At 46.5% G+C, this 16,526-nt stretch overlaps 1 protein-coding gene across 1 annotated transcript in view; it reads right to left on the bottom strand.

The window, feature by feature from the left end:
- The window catches only part of LOC116825956 (guanylate-binding protein 3-like), a 197,430-nt gene that overhangs the window by 116,167 nt on the left and 64,737 nt on the right, over positions 1 to 16,526 (bottom strand). Inside the window, exon 7 of the mRNA XM_075071154.1 lies at positions 2,040 to 2,149. Within this exon, the coding sequence (XP_074927255.1) occupies positions 2,040 to 2,149 (110 nt within the window). The remainder of the gene's footprint in view (positions 1 to 2,039; positions 2,150 to 16,526) is intronic.

Below are 16,526 nucleotides of genomic sequence, written 5' to 3'. Positions count from 1 at the left end.
TGAGGGGATTTGATAGCAGCCTTCAACTACCTGAAAGGGGTTCCAAGAGGATGGAGCTTGCTGTTCTCAGTGGTGGCAGATGACAGAAACAAGAAGCTATGGTCTCAGTTGTAGTGGGGGAGGTCGAGGTTGGATTTAAGAAACACTATTTCACTAGGAGGGCGGTGAAGCACTGGAATGGGTCCGTAGGGAGGTGGTGGAATCTCCTTCCTTAGAGGTTTTTAAGGCCCGGCTTGACAAAGCCCTGGCTGGGATGATTTAGTTGGGGTTGATCCTGCTTTGACTAGACCAGATGACCTTCTGAGGTCTCCTGCAATCCTAATCTTCTATGATTCTCAGAGGGAGTGTCTTTGTCCAGCCTAGGGAACAGCGGAAAATCCTGACACTGACTGAGCTGCGTCTATTGTCATGGGAAGACGTGTCTTAGTATTCTCGTAGAGTCTGCTAGGTGCTATTACGAGGCTTTGTTGACAATAAACCTGGCCGGGTGCCTTAGCTGAAAACTGAGTCTGGAGCTTTGGGCAGTTTAATTGCGGTCTGCTACCTCTACTATCTGTGCAGAGCTGGGCCAGCACACTGAATGAACACACACAGAGCCAGCATCTTAACACACCAAGTGCAATTACTGAGGCTACTGAATGTTGCACAAACCCCTCAGGATTCCCACTAGCAGGCCAGGTGAGCCACAACTTGGCAGCAAGCCCTGAACACGCATCAGCAGCTAATCTCTGTGGGCACTGCCCTGGCTGGCAGGTCCCAGTAACCACTCAGACAGATGGCTTAAGAGAAGAGGTATTGGACCAGGGCTGTCAGGAAAAGTAAAGACTCCACATTCTGTAAGGACAACAGCACAATTATTTACACTTCAGGTAACACAGCAATTCCTATCTTGGATCTGGGGGCTGCCAGTTCCAGAGAGGGTGAGAGCTCCTGCTTGGGACCCTTTTCAGTCCATTGCTTTGTTGGAGGCAAGCAGGGGACATGCAAGTTTTCCTGGCAAGGATGAGTCTGTGGTGCTCCTTGTTGAGGGTTTTCCTTGTCCATATAAAGAGGAGTGGGAGCTGAGAAAAGAGGCACACATCATGGAGAGGGGTCTGGCAAAAACAACAGACCAATAGAAGAAGGTTGGGCCTGAAGGGAGAGAGGGTGTGTAACGTGCTGCAACTGTTGAGAACAGGAGATACTTTTCCTTGAAGTCCCCTCTTTCCTCCTTTTTCTATTGGGGCTCATTTTAGTTTTCATAGAATATCAGGGTTGGAAGGACCTCAGGAGGTCGTCTAGTCCAACCCCCTGTTCAAAGCAGGGCCAATCCCCAACTAAATCATCCCAGCCAGGGCTTTGTCAAACCTCACCTTAAAAACCTCTAAGGAAGGAGATTCCACCACCTCCCTAGCTAACCCATTTTTGTATTGTCAGGGTCCAGACACCTTTTAAGATCTGATACCAGGGCCGCCTCCACCCCCAGTTACTTAGTCATGAGAATGTGTCCACACATCACCATGTGTGTATGTGGGTGGGAAGATTATTAAATGACTGACCATCTTTCTATTATATACATTCATATAAATTTATAGATAAATTATAGATGGAGGATAGGTCCATCAATGGCTATTAGTCCAGATGGGCAGGGATGGTGTCCCTAGCCTCTGTTTGCCAGAAGCTGGGAAATGGACAACAGGGGATGGATCACTTGATGATTTCCTGTTCTGTTCATTCCCTCTGGGACACCTGGCATTGGCCACTGGGCTAGATTGACCATTGATATGACTCAGCATGGCTGTTCTTATCAGTCATTTATCTCCAGAGAGCTAAAGGGGTGAGGGAGAGAGACTTTCAGGGAAGGCAGAGGGCAGGTGTTGGCATTGGAGGGAAGCCCAGACACTCCCTTTTATTTGGAAATGACTCTGGGTTATGCATAGCACCCTGGAAACCCACCCCATCTTCTCCCAGCAGGCCCTGTAAACCTTGGGGCAGGTCCCAGCCCTTTACTGGCAGCTGCAGACTCCAGCTCCTCAGGGCAGCCCCCACTAGAAGGATACTGCAGCTTATTCATGGAGTCCTGGTCAATGGTGCCTTTGCTGTTGTACACCAGGGTGCTGCTCAGCAGGACGGCCAGCGTGAAGATCCAGGTGTCATGCTTCGGGTCACCCTAGGTTCACAGGCACAGGGAGAGAGAAGGGGAATGGTGTTGATTGAGAGCATCTCATTGTATGAGTTCTGTCAGCGTAACACACAGGTTCTGCTGGCCAGCAGCACTGCATGAGAGGACGGAGGGATCCTCCGCAACATGCATGACAGCAGTTTGCCATGGGGAGTAGACTGCTAGTTTGCCACCCTAGGAGGTGCAGAAAGCACCTAGCACCTCTTCAGCTATCTACCTTTCACCTGTAACTCCACTTCAGTGGTACCAATTATAAAAGCAGCCTCACACTCTAGCTTTGAACAGAGCACTGCTCTGTAATGAAACATGGTGCAATCCACTGGTATTTTTTTAAGCTCATTCATAGAATCAGCAGGTACCAGTGACAGGGTGAACTTTTACAGGAAGGGGAAACTTAGATGCTATCATCCAGCTATAACCATTATGACAAAGTTCTTCCTCTACCTTGGTAGGTTCTGCGCTTATTGGCGGATTTGTTCACCTCAGTGATGTTCCCCTCTTGGGGAACCTACAGTCTGGGTCAACTTCTCCTGTGTCTGATCAGGAGTTGGAAGGTTTGGGGGGAACCCAGGCCCGCCCTCTACTCTGGGTTCCAGCCCAGGGCCCTGTGGATCGCAGCTGTCTATAGTGCCTCCTGTAACAGCTGCATGACAGCTACAACTCCCTGGGTTACTTCCCCATGACCTCCTCCAAACACCTTCTTTATCCTCACCACCGGACCTTCCTCCTGGTTCTGACATGCTGTACTCCCATCCTCCAGCAGTACACGCTCTCACTCTCACTCTTGGCCTTCTTGCTCCCAGTCCTCTCACACCTCCTTCTCCTCTGGCCTCCTCTCCGTGACTGGGGTGAGCTCCTTGTAACCCGGGTGCCCTGAGTAGCCTGCTTGATTGGCTGCAGGTGTTCTAATTACAAGTAGCATCCCACTCCTTGCTAGAAAGATCTTATTGGCTCCAGGTGCTTGATTAACCTGAGCAACTGCAGTGGTTACAGGGTACTAGGGAGTTTTGTTTAGCCCTGGGGCTAACATAGCTGTTTTCAGTACTTTACTGTAGCCGTTGGCCTTGCCCATCACACCGTTGGTCCTCCCTTTGCTTGAGCCGTAGCAATCTGGAGCCCATTTTCAAGCATTTCCACAGGAGGTGAATGGTGAAGGTATTTCTTAGAGTATTTTGTTTAAACTTAAGAACATGCCCAAGGCCTGTCTTGCTTATGGAAGTGCTACAATCCACTCTCCTTCTCTCACCCACTCTTTCTGTGAACCTAGCTAAGCCAGGCCCTGTCACCTAGCTCAGCTTTCCTGAGGCCTCTCCCCTCAGATTCTCTTCTAACACCAGATCCCCTCTTACTGCTCAGGCCCGAGCTTTCCACCTGGAAAATTCTACAAGTATGTGAGCTGGATACCTCAGGGTCCTTATAAGGCAGCCTGGGAATTAACTTCATTTTAATACATCTGTTTGGCGTACAAAGGTACCTGGAAAGGTTTCACTACCCATGCCAGCCACAGATGCTTGAACGTCACACACCTTGCGTCCCATGACTGGATTTCGGATTGCAAGGTCTCCTTATACTGAAGCTGGAGCAAGCCTCAAGACTGTGTAGCCACTTGGGATAAGCAGGAAACATAAGCTGTGTGTGGATGTGCGCTGGGGCAACAGCTCATGGCTTCAGCCCGTCCAAATGCTGTGGTATGAGCTCAGGTTGCTAAGCTTCAGTCACTGGAGACTCCGACAACATCCATGGTGCTATTGTTCGCACACTAGCAGTCCTGCCTAGCGATGAGTCTGGGTACGCGTCTATACAAACTGCAAAAAACGATCTATTTCGAATAGCTTAAACCGATATTAAAAAGCAGATCTAATAAAATCGGTTTAGCCGTCCACAGTGGGATCGAAATCGTTGTTGCATCCTAGTCCAAAGCTACCATCGATTTCAGGAGCGGTGACTGTGGGTACTTTCCTCATATCCCCATGTTCCACTCTGTGTTGAGGAGCACAAAGTGCACTGATGGGGCAGAAAATTGCCCCGGGTGGTGTGGGTAAGGAGCCCTCCTCCCTCCTTTGTGAGGCAGCGACAACCCTTGGGCCTTTTTCGCGAGTGGCAATTGAGCAAACGCCATGAGCAGAGATCTTTCCCTTTTTTTTCACGTGGTGATGGTGGAAATAAACTTGAGGAGTGTTTCCCTGAACACCCAGACACTGTGTTGAACCTCGACATTGGCAGGCTCCAGCAAGAATGCAATAATTTTCAGAGAACTGCTGTAGACGGGATGCTGGAGTCCCAGTACCCTCCCTCCCTTCATGAGCGTTTTTGAGTCCTCTGCTTCCCGTTACGCTTGTCACGCAGCGCTGTGTATCTGGAGTTTTTTTATTCAAACGCTTTGGCATTTCTTTGTTCTGTAACGGAGCTGGATACAGACAGATTTGTCTCCCCATACAGCGATCAGACCTAGTATCTTCCGTACGGCTATGCTGGAGTCTTTTTCGATTTCAGAACTGCATCTGCAGCCGTTGCTGTCAGCGCTCCACGCTTGTGCAAGCAGGTAATGTTTCAAAAAGTTCGCGGGCTCTGTCTGTTTACCTGTCCATGCATCCGATTTCAGATTGTGTCCAGAGCCAGTCAGTGCTGCACTCTGGGATGCCGCGGAGGCCAATAACGTCGATTTCCGTCCACACGACACCTAATCCGAGTATACTATCGAGATTTAGCGCTACTCCTCTTCGTTTGCGGAGGAGTTCCGAATCGATTTAGGAGCCGTTTAACTTGATATTAATGAGAACGTTGTAGTGAACGGAGTACAGCTGTAAATCGGTTAATCGGCATTTTTAAAAACTTGAATTTAAAGTCGCAGTGTAGACCTGCCTCTGTCTGCCGGCTAGGGGCTGTTCCTAGTGCATGAAAGACACACAGGCTTATACTTCTCATGGAGAATTTCTTACCAAAGAATCATAGAACAGAGGTGGAAGCTAAGATTTACTGGGGCCCTGCTGGCACAAGAGCCTCTCCCTTCCCACACATGGGCCCACTGCCTGTTCTTCTTTCTCCTCATTCGCCTTCACGTTCCCCTACTCTCTACGTTTTTCCCACTGCCTCTCCCCCCCGTGTCTCTCCGACTCCTCCCCCCCTCATTCTCTGCTTTTCTGCCCGTCAGTCCGCCTCTATCTCTCGATTACCTCTCTCCCTCCTAATTGTCCATGTATAACGGATCTCCCTAAGGTGAGTCCCCGCGGGCAGTGCCAGAACTGAACAACAGTTGAGCGCTCACGAGTTGCAAGGTAGGCCACACATTACGTCACCGTGTGCTCATAACAACACTCCCGTCCAATCATCCGATCATATGTTCCTTTTTTTGCAGCTGCAACGACATTGTTGGCTCCTTTCGTATTTTGGTCCATATAACCACGATCCTTTAATCAGTACTGACACTAGACAGTTTTCCTATTTGTGGGTGAATTTGATTTTTCCTCCCAAGTGAAGTTTTACACTTGTCTTATTGAATTTGTTCATTTTGATCTATCTCCGACCAAAGTCTCTCATTTGTAGTTTTAATATTACTGTTCGAAAACCAGGTTGAGGGAACTGTTCTGTAATTGGCAGCCATTCACAGTCTGATGCCAACTCTGCCCATATCTACAACACCAGCGACACCATCACAGGACCTACCAGATCAGCCATACCATCACTGGTTCATTCACTGCACGTCCACAATGTAATATACGCCATCATATGCCAGCAATGCCGTCTGCTAGTACATCATCGCCAACTGGACAGTCACTACGGAAAAGGTATGGCACAAATCAGATATCAGAATGGCAATATCAAAAACCTGTAGGAGAGACTTCAACCTCTGGCCACACTATAGCAGCCTTAAGGTGGCTTCCTAAGCAAAAAAACTTTCAGGACCCAGACTTCAAAGAGAAACTGCTGCTGAGCTTCAGTTCATTTGCAAATTTGACAACCATCAGCTCTGGACTAGACAAAGACTGTGAATGGCTTGCCAATTACAGAAACAGTTTCTCTCCTTGGTTTTCAGACCTACTAGCAAACAGGCCTGATCCTCTGATTGACTAACCTGTATCTCTAGCTTGCTTGCTAGCTAGCTATATATACCTGTCCCTGGAAATTTCCACTACTGCGTCTGACGAGTGGTATTCACCCACGAAAGCTCACGCTCCAAAACGTCTGTTAGTCTATAAGGTGCCACAGGATTCTCTGCTGCTTTTACAGATCCAGACTAACACGGCTACCCCTCTGATACAGATTACTTCAGCTAGTTCCCTAACTACCCTAGGATGAATTTCGTCATGCCTTGATGACTGAATACATCTAATTGATCTAAATATTCTTTAATCTGTTCTTTCCCTAGTTTGGCTTGTATTCCTTCCCCCTGGTTGTCAAGGTCATCATTAACCATTTTATTGAAAACGGAAGCAAAATAGACATTAAACACCTCAGCTTTTTTGATGTTATCAGTTATTAGCTCTCCTTCCCCACTAAGTAGAGGGTCTACACTTTCCCTCATCTTTCTCTTACTCCTAATGTATTTAAAGATCCTCTTCATACTGCCTTTTATGTCCCTTGCCAGGTGTAACTCATTTTGCACCTTGGCCTTTCTGATTTTGCCTCTACATACTTGTGCTGTTCTTTGTTACTCTTCATCAGTTTGACCATATTTACACCTTTCATAGAATTTCCTTTTGAGTGATGAGAGCTTATACATAACTGATTCCTAACAGGCATGACATTAGCACCTTTCACCGTAACACTACTAAATTTTGATACAGTTAAAGTTGTTTAAATACAAAATCTGCCAAGTGATCACTTAAATGAAAGGAAACGTTCAGATAAGGAAACCTCCATCTACATTCATTAAACTCCAAATACCACATTGTAATACAGGCAGCAGCCTCCAATAGGCAGAAGTCATTCTACAGAACCCTGCCTCTGCTTTCCCCCTCTTCAGGGCCCTCTAAGAACTCACTCAGTTCAAAGGCAGCTCAGGAAAACTTCTCCTGGGGTCCAGTGTATTAAGTCCTCAGGTGCACACTGGCCCTCTAGGCTCAAGCCCCAGCCCAGCCTCTGTCTCCTGATAATCCACAATAACACAAGGTCTTCCAAAATCAGAACATTAACTCAAACAGTCCCATCACCTTCTGTCTGCAGTTTGTCCATCTTCACAGGCACTTCCAGCTGGACCCCTTGCAGTCTCTCCCCTGCTTGCGGAAGGGTCTCTCAGGCCTCCCCGCCTAGAGAGCTTGACTCACTCTCTCCTGCTGACTCAGAGCCCTGCAGAAGTCCTCTTGATCTCTGCAGACACAACTGCCATCTCCTAGGCTTCTCACCTCCACTGCTACCTCCTGTTCTTTTTATGCTGGAATCATTTGATTCCACTCAAGTGGGGCTCATCTGTAATCAGGCCTGGCTTAGGCGAAGGCTCTGCAGCCCCTAGGGCAAGCCATTCTCTTAAACCTGTTAAACAATATCACTGACACCATGTGCACCTCCATACTACACTCCCTTATCCTTCAACATGGAAAGAAAATGCACATGCTAAATTCTTTTAACACCACCTTGAACACGAACGTTAACGCTGGCCCCAGTGCACCTATAACACATTGTCATAAATATAAAGGGAAGGGTGACAACCTTTATGTATGCGGTAATATAAAATCCCTCCTGGCCAGAGGTACAGAATTATTGTACCTGTAAGGGGTTAATCAGTTCAATTAACCTAGCTGGCACCTGATCAGAATGACCAATGGAAAAGAAGATACTTTAAAATCTGGAGTGGGGGGGAGGTTTCGTTTGTGCTCTCTTGGTTGGTTCCCTCTCGAGACAGAGACCAAGCAGGTAAACCAGCTCCAAAAAGATACCTGGAATGATACATCTAAAATTACAGAAATTGTAAGTAATAGTCAGGAAAAGTTTTAGATTATCTTTTATTTTAGCTTGTGAATTTTCCCTATGCTAAGAGGGAGGTTTATTCCTGTTTTTATAACTTTAAAGTTGAGCCTAGAGGGGAATCCTCTGTGTTTTAAATCTTATTACCCTGTAAAGTTACCTTCCATCCTGACTTTGCAGGTCTGATTCTTTTACTTTTTTTTTATAATGAAGTTCTTCTTTTAAGAACTTGGTTGATTTTTAGCATCCTAAAAACAAAGGGTTTGGTCTGTGCTCACCTTGTTAACCTAATGGTTAGTATATTATTCTCAAGCCTCCCCAGGAAAGGGGATGAAGGGGTTTGGGGGAATATTTTGGGGAAATAGGGACTCCAAGTGGTCTTTTTCCTGAATCTTTGTCTAAATCGCTTGGTGATGGCAGCAGTACCATCCAAGGACAAGGAAAGTATTTGTGCCTTGGGGAAGTTTTTAACCTAAGCTGGTAGAAATAAACTTAGAGGGTCTTTCATGCAGGTCCCCACATCTGTACCCCAGAGTTCAGGGTGTGTAGGGAACCCTGACAAACATCATCTACCTAATCAGTGCACACATTTGTATGTTAAAAACATGGCAATGTTGCCAAAGTCAGCAATAGTTATTCCAGAAGATGTATGCAGTGTTGTTGTGGCTTTGTTGGTCCCAGGATATGAGAGAGACAGGGTGAGTGAGGTAATATCTTTTATTGGGCTAACTTCTGTTGGGGAGAGAGACAAGCTTTTGAGCTTACACATAGACCTAAAGAAGAGCTCTGTGTACCTCAAAAACTTGTTTCTCTCCCCAACCGAAGTTGGTCCAATAAAAGCTATTATCTCACACACACCTTTGTCTCACTCATTCCAAAAGATGTTTGTTTGGTGTCTATAGAATGAGGTAGGGATTATAGGCACGTACCAGTGGTTTGAGTGCATGCTGCCTTTCACAAACACGACTTGAAAACTAAGCCATGTTATTATTATACTAGAGCATTAGAAACTTAGGAAATGCAGAGTTCAGGCTGTACTTTACAAACAAGACATCTAAGTTCTCCTCTATTTATCACTGGTGAGGCTACATCTGGAGTATTGCATCCAGTTTTGGGCCCCCACTACAAAAGAGATATGGACAAATTGGAGAGAGTCCCACGGAGGACAATGAAAATTATTAGGGGGCTGGGGCACATGACTTATGAGGAGAGGTTATTTAGTCTGCAGAAGAGAAGAGTGAGGGGGGATTTGATAGCAGCCTTCAACTACCTGGAGGGGGGGTTCCAAAGAGGATGAAGCTTGGCTGTTCTCAGTAGTGGCAGATGACAGAACAAGATGTAATAGTCTCAAGTTGCAGTGGGGGAGGTCTAGTTTGGATATTGGGAAATACTGTTTCACTAGGAGGGTGGTGAAGCACTGGAATGGGTTCCTTAGGGAGGTGGTGGAATCTCCATCCTTAGAGGTTTTTAAGGCCTGGCTTGACAAAGCCCTGGCTGGGATGATTTAGTTGGTGTCCGTCCTGCTTTGAGCAGGGGATTGGACTAGATGACCTCCTGAGGTCTCTTCCAATCCTAATATTCTATGATTCTATTATTCTAACTCTGCCCTGCAGAGATACCATCTTCCTGTCTTTCCTTCCTTGCAGGTAGAACATAAGAAATGTGCCCAGAGAACATTGATCTAAATAATTTTTCATACATACACACCTTCCAGTTGTAACTGTGATGTTCTGTCACCACACTAACCTTTGCTCTTTCCATGTAAATGCTCTAAGATGATCAGAGCATATAAGGTTTGTATATGGAGACACACAAGCTTTGTGTCTAAGGGAACTTGGCCAATTGGTTGCCACATGGAATTACTCATAGACCATAGACCTTAAGGTCAGAAAGGACCATTATGTCATCCTGAGTCTACCTCCCTGCTCACGCAGGCCACGGAGTCTAACTACCCACTCCTGTAACAAACCCTTAACCTTATGTCTGATTCTGAAGTCCTCATCGTGGTTTAAAAGCCTCATTCTGCAGAGAATCCTCAGCAAGTGACCCATGCCGCCACGCTGCAGAGGAAGGCAAAAAATCCCTAGGGTTCTGCATCTGCCCTGGAGAAAAATTCTTCCTGACCGAAATATGGCGATTCACTAAACCTGAGCACGTGGGCAAAGAACTCACCAGTCAGCAACCCAGGAAAGATTCTCGTGTAATCAGATCCTACCCATCTAAAATCCCATCACAGGCCATTGAGGCATATTTAGACTAATATACAAAGATAATTATTTGCAAACTTAGGCTAACCTCATCCCATCCCGCCCCTCCATAAACCTTATCAAGCTTAGTCTTAAGCCAGAGATGTCTTTTGCCCCACTACTTCCCCTGAAGGCTGTTGCAGAACTTCACTCTCTAATGGTTAGAAACCTTCATCTCCATTTCAAGTCTAAACTTTCTAAATGTCCAGTTTATATCCATTGTTCTTTGTGTCCCATGGGTACTGAGGCTTAAATAATTCCTCTCCCTCCTGATATTTATCATTCTGATATATTATAAAGAGCAATCATATACCCCTCCTCAGCTTCTTTGTAGGCTAAACAAGCCAAGCTCTTGCATCTCCTTTCACAAAGACAGGTTTTCCATTCCTTGGATCGATCTTAACTAGCCCTTCTCTGTACCTGGTCCAGTTTGAATTCATCCTTCCTTAACAGGGAAACCAAACTGCACAGAATATTCCAGATGAGTCTCACAGTGCTTATATAATGTACTACACCTCCTTATCTTATACTGGAAATACCTTGCCTGAGCATCCAAGACCGATTAGCTTTTGGTGCCACATCAACTTGTGGCTCAGTCATGCTGTTGATCAACCATACTGCGAGGTCCTTCTCTCCTCTGTTACTTCCAGAACTGATGCATCACCCAATTTATTAACAAATTTTAGTTATTTAATCCGAATGCATGACTTTCCTGCACTTTTCACTATTAAATTTCATCCTGTTACTATTACTCCAGTTTACAAGGTCATCCAGATCTTCCTGTATGATATCCCGGTTCTTCTCTGTATTAGCAATACCCCCCAGCTTTGTGTCATCCACAAACTTTATTAGCACATTCCCATTTTTTGTGCCTAGGTCAGAAATAAAAAGATTAAACAAGACTGGTCCCAAAACTAGTCCCTGAGGAACTTCCCTAGCAACCTCCTTCCAGCCTGACAGTTGACCTTTCAGTACGACCTGTTGTAGTCTCCCCTTTAACCAGTTCCTTATCCAACTTTCAGTTTTCATATTGATCCCCATCTTTTCCAATTTAGATAGTCATTCCCTATGTGGAACTGTATCAAATGCCTTCCTGAAATCGAGGTAAATTAGATCCACTGTGTTTCCTTTGTCTAATACATCTGTTACCTTCTGAACGAAGGAGATCAGGTTGGTTTGGCATGATCTACCTTTTGTAACCATGTTGTATTTTGTCCCAATTACCATTGACCTCAATGTCCTTAACTACTTTCTCCTTCAAACATTTTTCCAAGACCTTGCATACTATGGAAGTCAAACCTGTAGTTACCTGGATCATTTTTCCCCCCTTTCTTAATGTAAGCAGAGTCAGGATGAGCTCTACCCTGACATCTGGTTGTGAATTATGGAGAGTGTGGAAAAGAACTTCAGGGGCTGATCTTGTTTGCCTAGGCACACCCACCCCACCTAGCATGAGCCCATGGCAGCCCAAAATGGTCACTTTGGCAGCTGTAGGATCCTCAGTTTCTCTGTTATTGAGGCAGGAGGAATAAAGTACTGTTACCCTGATTATGTGAATCAAGGACAAAGAAACCGTTTTATGACAGAGGGTCTCGCCATCGCCTAAGTAGCACTCACTAGACAAGGGACATGGGTTCCAAAACACAGTGAATTGAGTGAGGTTGGAGACAGGTATGTGTGTCTGATGGTACATGCACCTTTTGAGAGCCTGGAACACCACTGGCACCTTCTTTTTTCTCTCCACTGTTGAATAACAGAGTTAATTTTGATTCCATTAGGAGTCTAGCTAGCAGCTGCTGAGTTGAATTTGCTTTGGGCCAATGGTGCATCAGTACTGGGGCTCCCCTATTACAAGCTGAAATCACTGAAAGGGCTAAAATTATTAAGGTGAGATCACTGAGTGCTGCGTTAACTAGTGGGGGAGCCTGAAGATATATTGCTAAGCGGCTGGCAGAGCAGAGTGGTTTGTGGGACAGTTGGAGTGGCTCACGAGACAGCTGGAGGAGTGGAGTGGCTGGTAGAGGAGAGCATAACTCCAAGGAGAGGTGGGGCAGTCGGCCTCGGACCATGTAAGGTGCCCCTTAACACCCCATGTGCCCCCCTCCCATTTCCACTCAGGCTGGGGGGATAAAACTCTCAGATAAACTTTTGAACTCTAAGGCGGCACTGACCAGGTACAGAGACTTTGGGTTGTTGGACTTTAGGGTGATTGGACTTAAGACCCTGAGGGAAAAACTTACTGCCAAACTTACTTGGAGGTGGGTCTTTTGCTCATGGTTTGTGTTATGAATCCTGTTTGTGGTGTTTCCCCAACATAATGTCACATTGTTTCCCTCCTTTATTAAAAGAATTTTGCTAAACTCAGACTCTGTGCTTGCGAGAGGGGATGTATTGCCTCCTAGAGGTGCCCGGAAGGTGGTATATAATTGTCCCAGGTCACTGGGTGGGGGCTCAAGCCGGTTTTGCATCGTGTTATTGAAACGGAACCCCTGGATACAGAAACTAGCCCTTGTTGCTGCCAACTTGGAGGGGCAGAAGAGTTACATTAAAAATAGGAACGATGTTAGCAATTCTCCAGTCGTACTGAACAAACCCTGAGTTTACAGATTCCTTAAAAATTCTTGCTAATGGGCTTGCAATTTCATGTGCCAGTTCCTTTAGTATTCTTGGATGAAGATTATCTGGGTCCCCTGATTTAGTCCCATTAAGCTACTTGACTTTGGCTTCTACCTCGGATGTGGTAATATCTACCTCCATATCCTCATTCCCATTTGTCATCCTATCATTATCCCTAAGCTCCTCATTAGCCTCATTCCATTAAGGTGCTGAACAACTTCCATGGGCAGCTGAAGGACCTCAACATATGACTCTTAAAGACAAGAGGGAATGATGGCCTTCAGGATATTATGTTGTCTAGTAAGGATCTTGTATAATTCTTGTAGACCATGAGGCCAGTGAAGGGAACCATGAGGCAACTCATTTTTTTTAAAGAGAGAAAGAAAATTCTTACATAAAAACTTAGTTTAAGTTCATGTTGCAGATACACACTGGCATTTTGAATGCATATTACCTTTCTAGATTGTTTGTTAAGACATTTTTATGTTTGTGGTTGCTGACAAAATGAAAAATGGTCTGTTATAGCTGGATAAGAGACACATTTTCTGAGGTCATTGTGGGGGCAAAGATAAGTTTTGTAGTGTGATGAAGTGGGAATTTTCTGTACTATTTTGGGGAAATACTGTATGTGCCTCAATTTCAGCTATACCCTGCAGTATTTCCCAGTAGGCAGAAAAGGATTGTTTGCTCTCAGGGAACACTGAGAGACATGGGTATGAATGGTGTCTGGCTGGGTCTGAGCCAGGATGGGTCGTTAAAATGGGACTGACTGAGGCTGACCCCACATCAATGAAGAATCCAAGGAGACAATGGCAAATCCAGTCCCCAGGCTATTGACACCTAGCAACCAAAGCCCCAAAGGGAGATGGGTTTCCCTTCCTTTCCTTAGGCATGAACAGCATTTCCATAGCTCCAGAACAAAGGACTGGGCAGGTGTGAGGTGAGGGATAAGAGGTGGCTGCTGGAAGGAATCATGGCTCTCACCTGGGAACTGACTAAGGAGGTCAGACAGAGATAGTCAGAGCCTGAACATGAGATTATGACAGCTTGGCTGGGCTCTGGGTTGACCAGAATGGGCTGTGCTTTTACTTTCAATTCTCTCTGGTAACCTACGGACTTCATGGGCTGGGTTCCAGGTGACTAATAAACCCAGCTGTTTTGACAATGCTGTTTGAGTGTCATTGTGAATACTGGGAAACCAATTCACAGCCAAACCAGGGCTGCTCACTCAGGTGCTGCAGGAACTTACCACTCAGGCAGCAACAACCCCACTGCACTGACTTACTGCTCCAACAGCGCCAGTAGGGATCCAGCCCCCAGGCATGCAGCAGCAACCTATTGCTAAGCAGAGCCTGTGTCAGATCACCCCCAGATCAGGCACTTCCACAACCCTGCCAGAGCTGCAGATCAGTTCGAGCAACAGCCCTACCTAGCCAGGAACCCTCCTGCTGTCTTTCCATGCACTAGATTATTAAGATTCCCAGCCTGCTCCTGCTCCTGTTACTGCACCTGCACCTGCCTGAACCCTGTCCCAGTATCCTCTTTCCCCTGCTCCAGCCTCACTGCAGCACCTTCACTGAACTGCTCCAGCCTTGCCTCTTCCTCCTGATCCTCCCCAAACCCTTGGACTCTGACTACCCAGCTTCAGCCTCTTGTCTGAACCTGGACTCTGGCTACGGCTCTGATTCCAGTTTGGCCACAGACTTTGATCTCGGTTTTGACCATGGCCTGTCCCCAGATCCCAATCCCAGTGCCACTTTTGGCCCAGGTCCAAGTCTTCACCGAGCTGCAACCAGGGCCAGCTCTAGCATTTTTGCCGCTCCAAGCACACACACACATACACACACACAAAAAGCCGTGATCGGTGGCAATCCGGTGGCAGCTCTACCGCCGCTTCTTTCTACAGTGGCAATTCGGCGGCAGGTCCTTTGCTCCAAGAGGAAGTGATGGCCCTGCCACCGAATTGCCACCGAACGGCTGGATGTGCTGCCGCCCTCTTTACTGGCCATCCCAGGCACCTGCTTGCTATGCTGGTGCCTGGAGCCGGCCCTGGCTGCAACCTACACGAGGCCCAGGGCTGGCTCCAGACACCAGCAAAGGAAACAGGTGCTTGGGGCATGTCCACGTCTTAGGCGGCAATTCGGGAGCGGGTCCCTCAGTCCCTGTAGCCTTGAAGGACCCACCGCCGAATTGCGTGGCACGGCTGAGCTGCCGCTGAAGTGCTGCATATCAGGGCTTTTTTTTTTTGGTTTTTTTTTGGTCTTTGCCACTCCGCCGCTTGGGGCATCAAAAAAGCTGGACAAATTTGCCTGACAAATGCTTGCTGAGATGCATTAGTCCCTGCAGAGTGGACAAGTCTATATCACTGTCTCAGTTGGACTCACTGAGCAGAGATCACAGTGTAAAGCAGGAATGCTGGAGCTCCAGAGGTTCAGTCAAGGAGACAGTGAGGCTGCATGACTTACCCTGAAGGGAGAATGAGATGTCTTGGGGGTCTGGCACACTCAAAGCATTTCTGTAAGAGACTGTTCCAAAGTTGGAGTCATAGTGCCAATCCTGTGCATCGACAACATATGGACTGGGATGTATGCAGTCAGGTCTAGTGGTTAGAGCCAGAGACGGAGATAGAGTCAGCATTCAACCCAATGACCAGAGCTGAGTCAGTAGCCAGGGTGGGGTATAGAAGCAGGGAGCTGGAACAAGGCTGGAGGGCAGAAGCAGGAACAGGATAGGGAGGCAGGAACCAGACAGGGCTTAGGAGCCAGGGAAGAAACCAGGGTCCAAGAAAGAAGCCAACCAGCAATTCACCTAGCTACTCAAACAGCATTCTATGCCTCTTTCTGACTCTGAGCCAATCAGAGAGGCTGGACATCTCCTCCAATCAGGAATTGCATGGGCAGTGCCTCTGCTAAGCTAGGGTCCACCAACCCATGCTCCTTGCTGGTCCAAGTGAGCTGGCAGCTGTGGTCTGAGGATTGTCTGGGGACCTGGGTTTGAGCCCCATGATCCCTCACAATAAGGTAGAGTATTGCTTTGTCAGGAAAGTGCACCTTAATCTCCTGTATGCAAACATTAGTTTATTTTTTTTATTAAACTAACATTCTTGGGGCCTAGCAGGATTCTAAAAATGATGCAACATTTATATGTCTAACAAGAATATCCAGTTACAGTAGGTAAGATTAATAAACATTAATTAAGGAATAAAATCTCATGCTTCAGGACAAAAGCCAACCTCTAATTGATGGGGTTAGATGGAAACGTTCTGCAGAAGCAGATTATTACAAATTCTCCACTACAGGTTTGTCTTTCCTTTTTCCTTTGAAAAGTCTAATGCTGGCTAGTGCCAGACACAGGACATTGATCTAGATGCACTTTTGGTCTGATCCAGTCGAGCACTCTTTTAGCAAATTCACTTAGAATTCTGCAGAAAGATTCAACTTCAATCATAGATCTAACCTATCAATTTAGAATCTGATGGTCTTCCAGGAAAACTCAGTTGTGGCCCTGCCAGTGAAGTGTGTGCCATTGACCCGTACGTACACGATTAAGTCTAAAGGACTCTGCGTTTGGAAAACGTTTAAGAATTATTTAGATATGAAAAC

This window comes from Chelonoidis abingdonii, chromosome 11 (assembly GCF_003597395.2).
Source record: "Chelonoidis abingdonii isolate Lonesome George chromosome 11, CheloAbing_2.0, whole genome shotgun sequence".
Classification (NCBI taxonomy): domain Eukaryota; kingdom Metazoa; phylum Chordata; order Testudines; family Testudinidae; genus Chelonoidis; species Chelonoidis abingdonii.
This window is presented reverse-complemented; position numbering and strand designations above follow the sequence as displayed.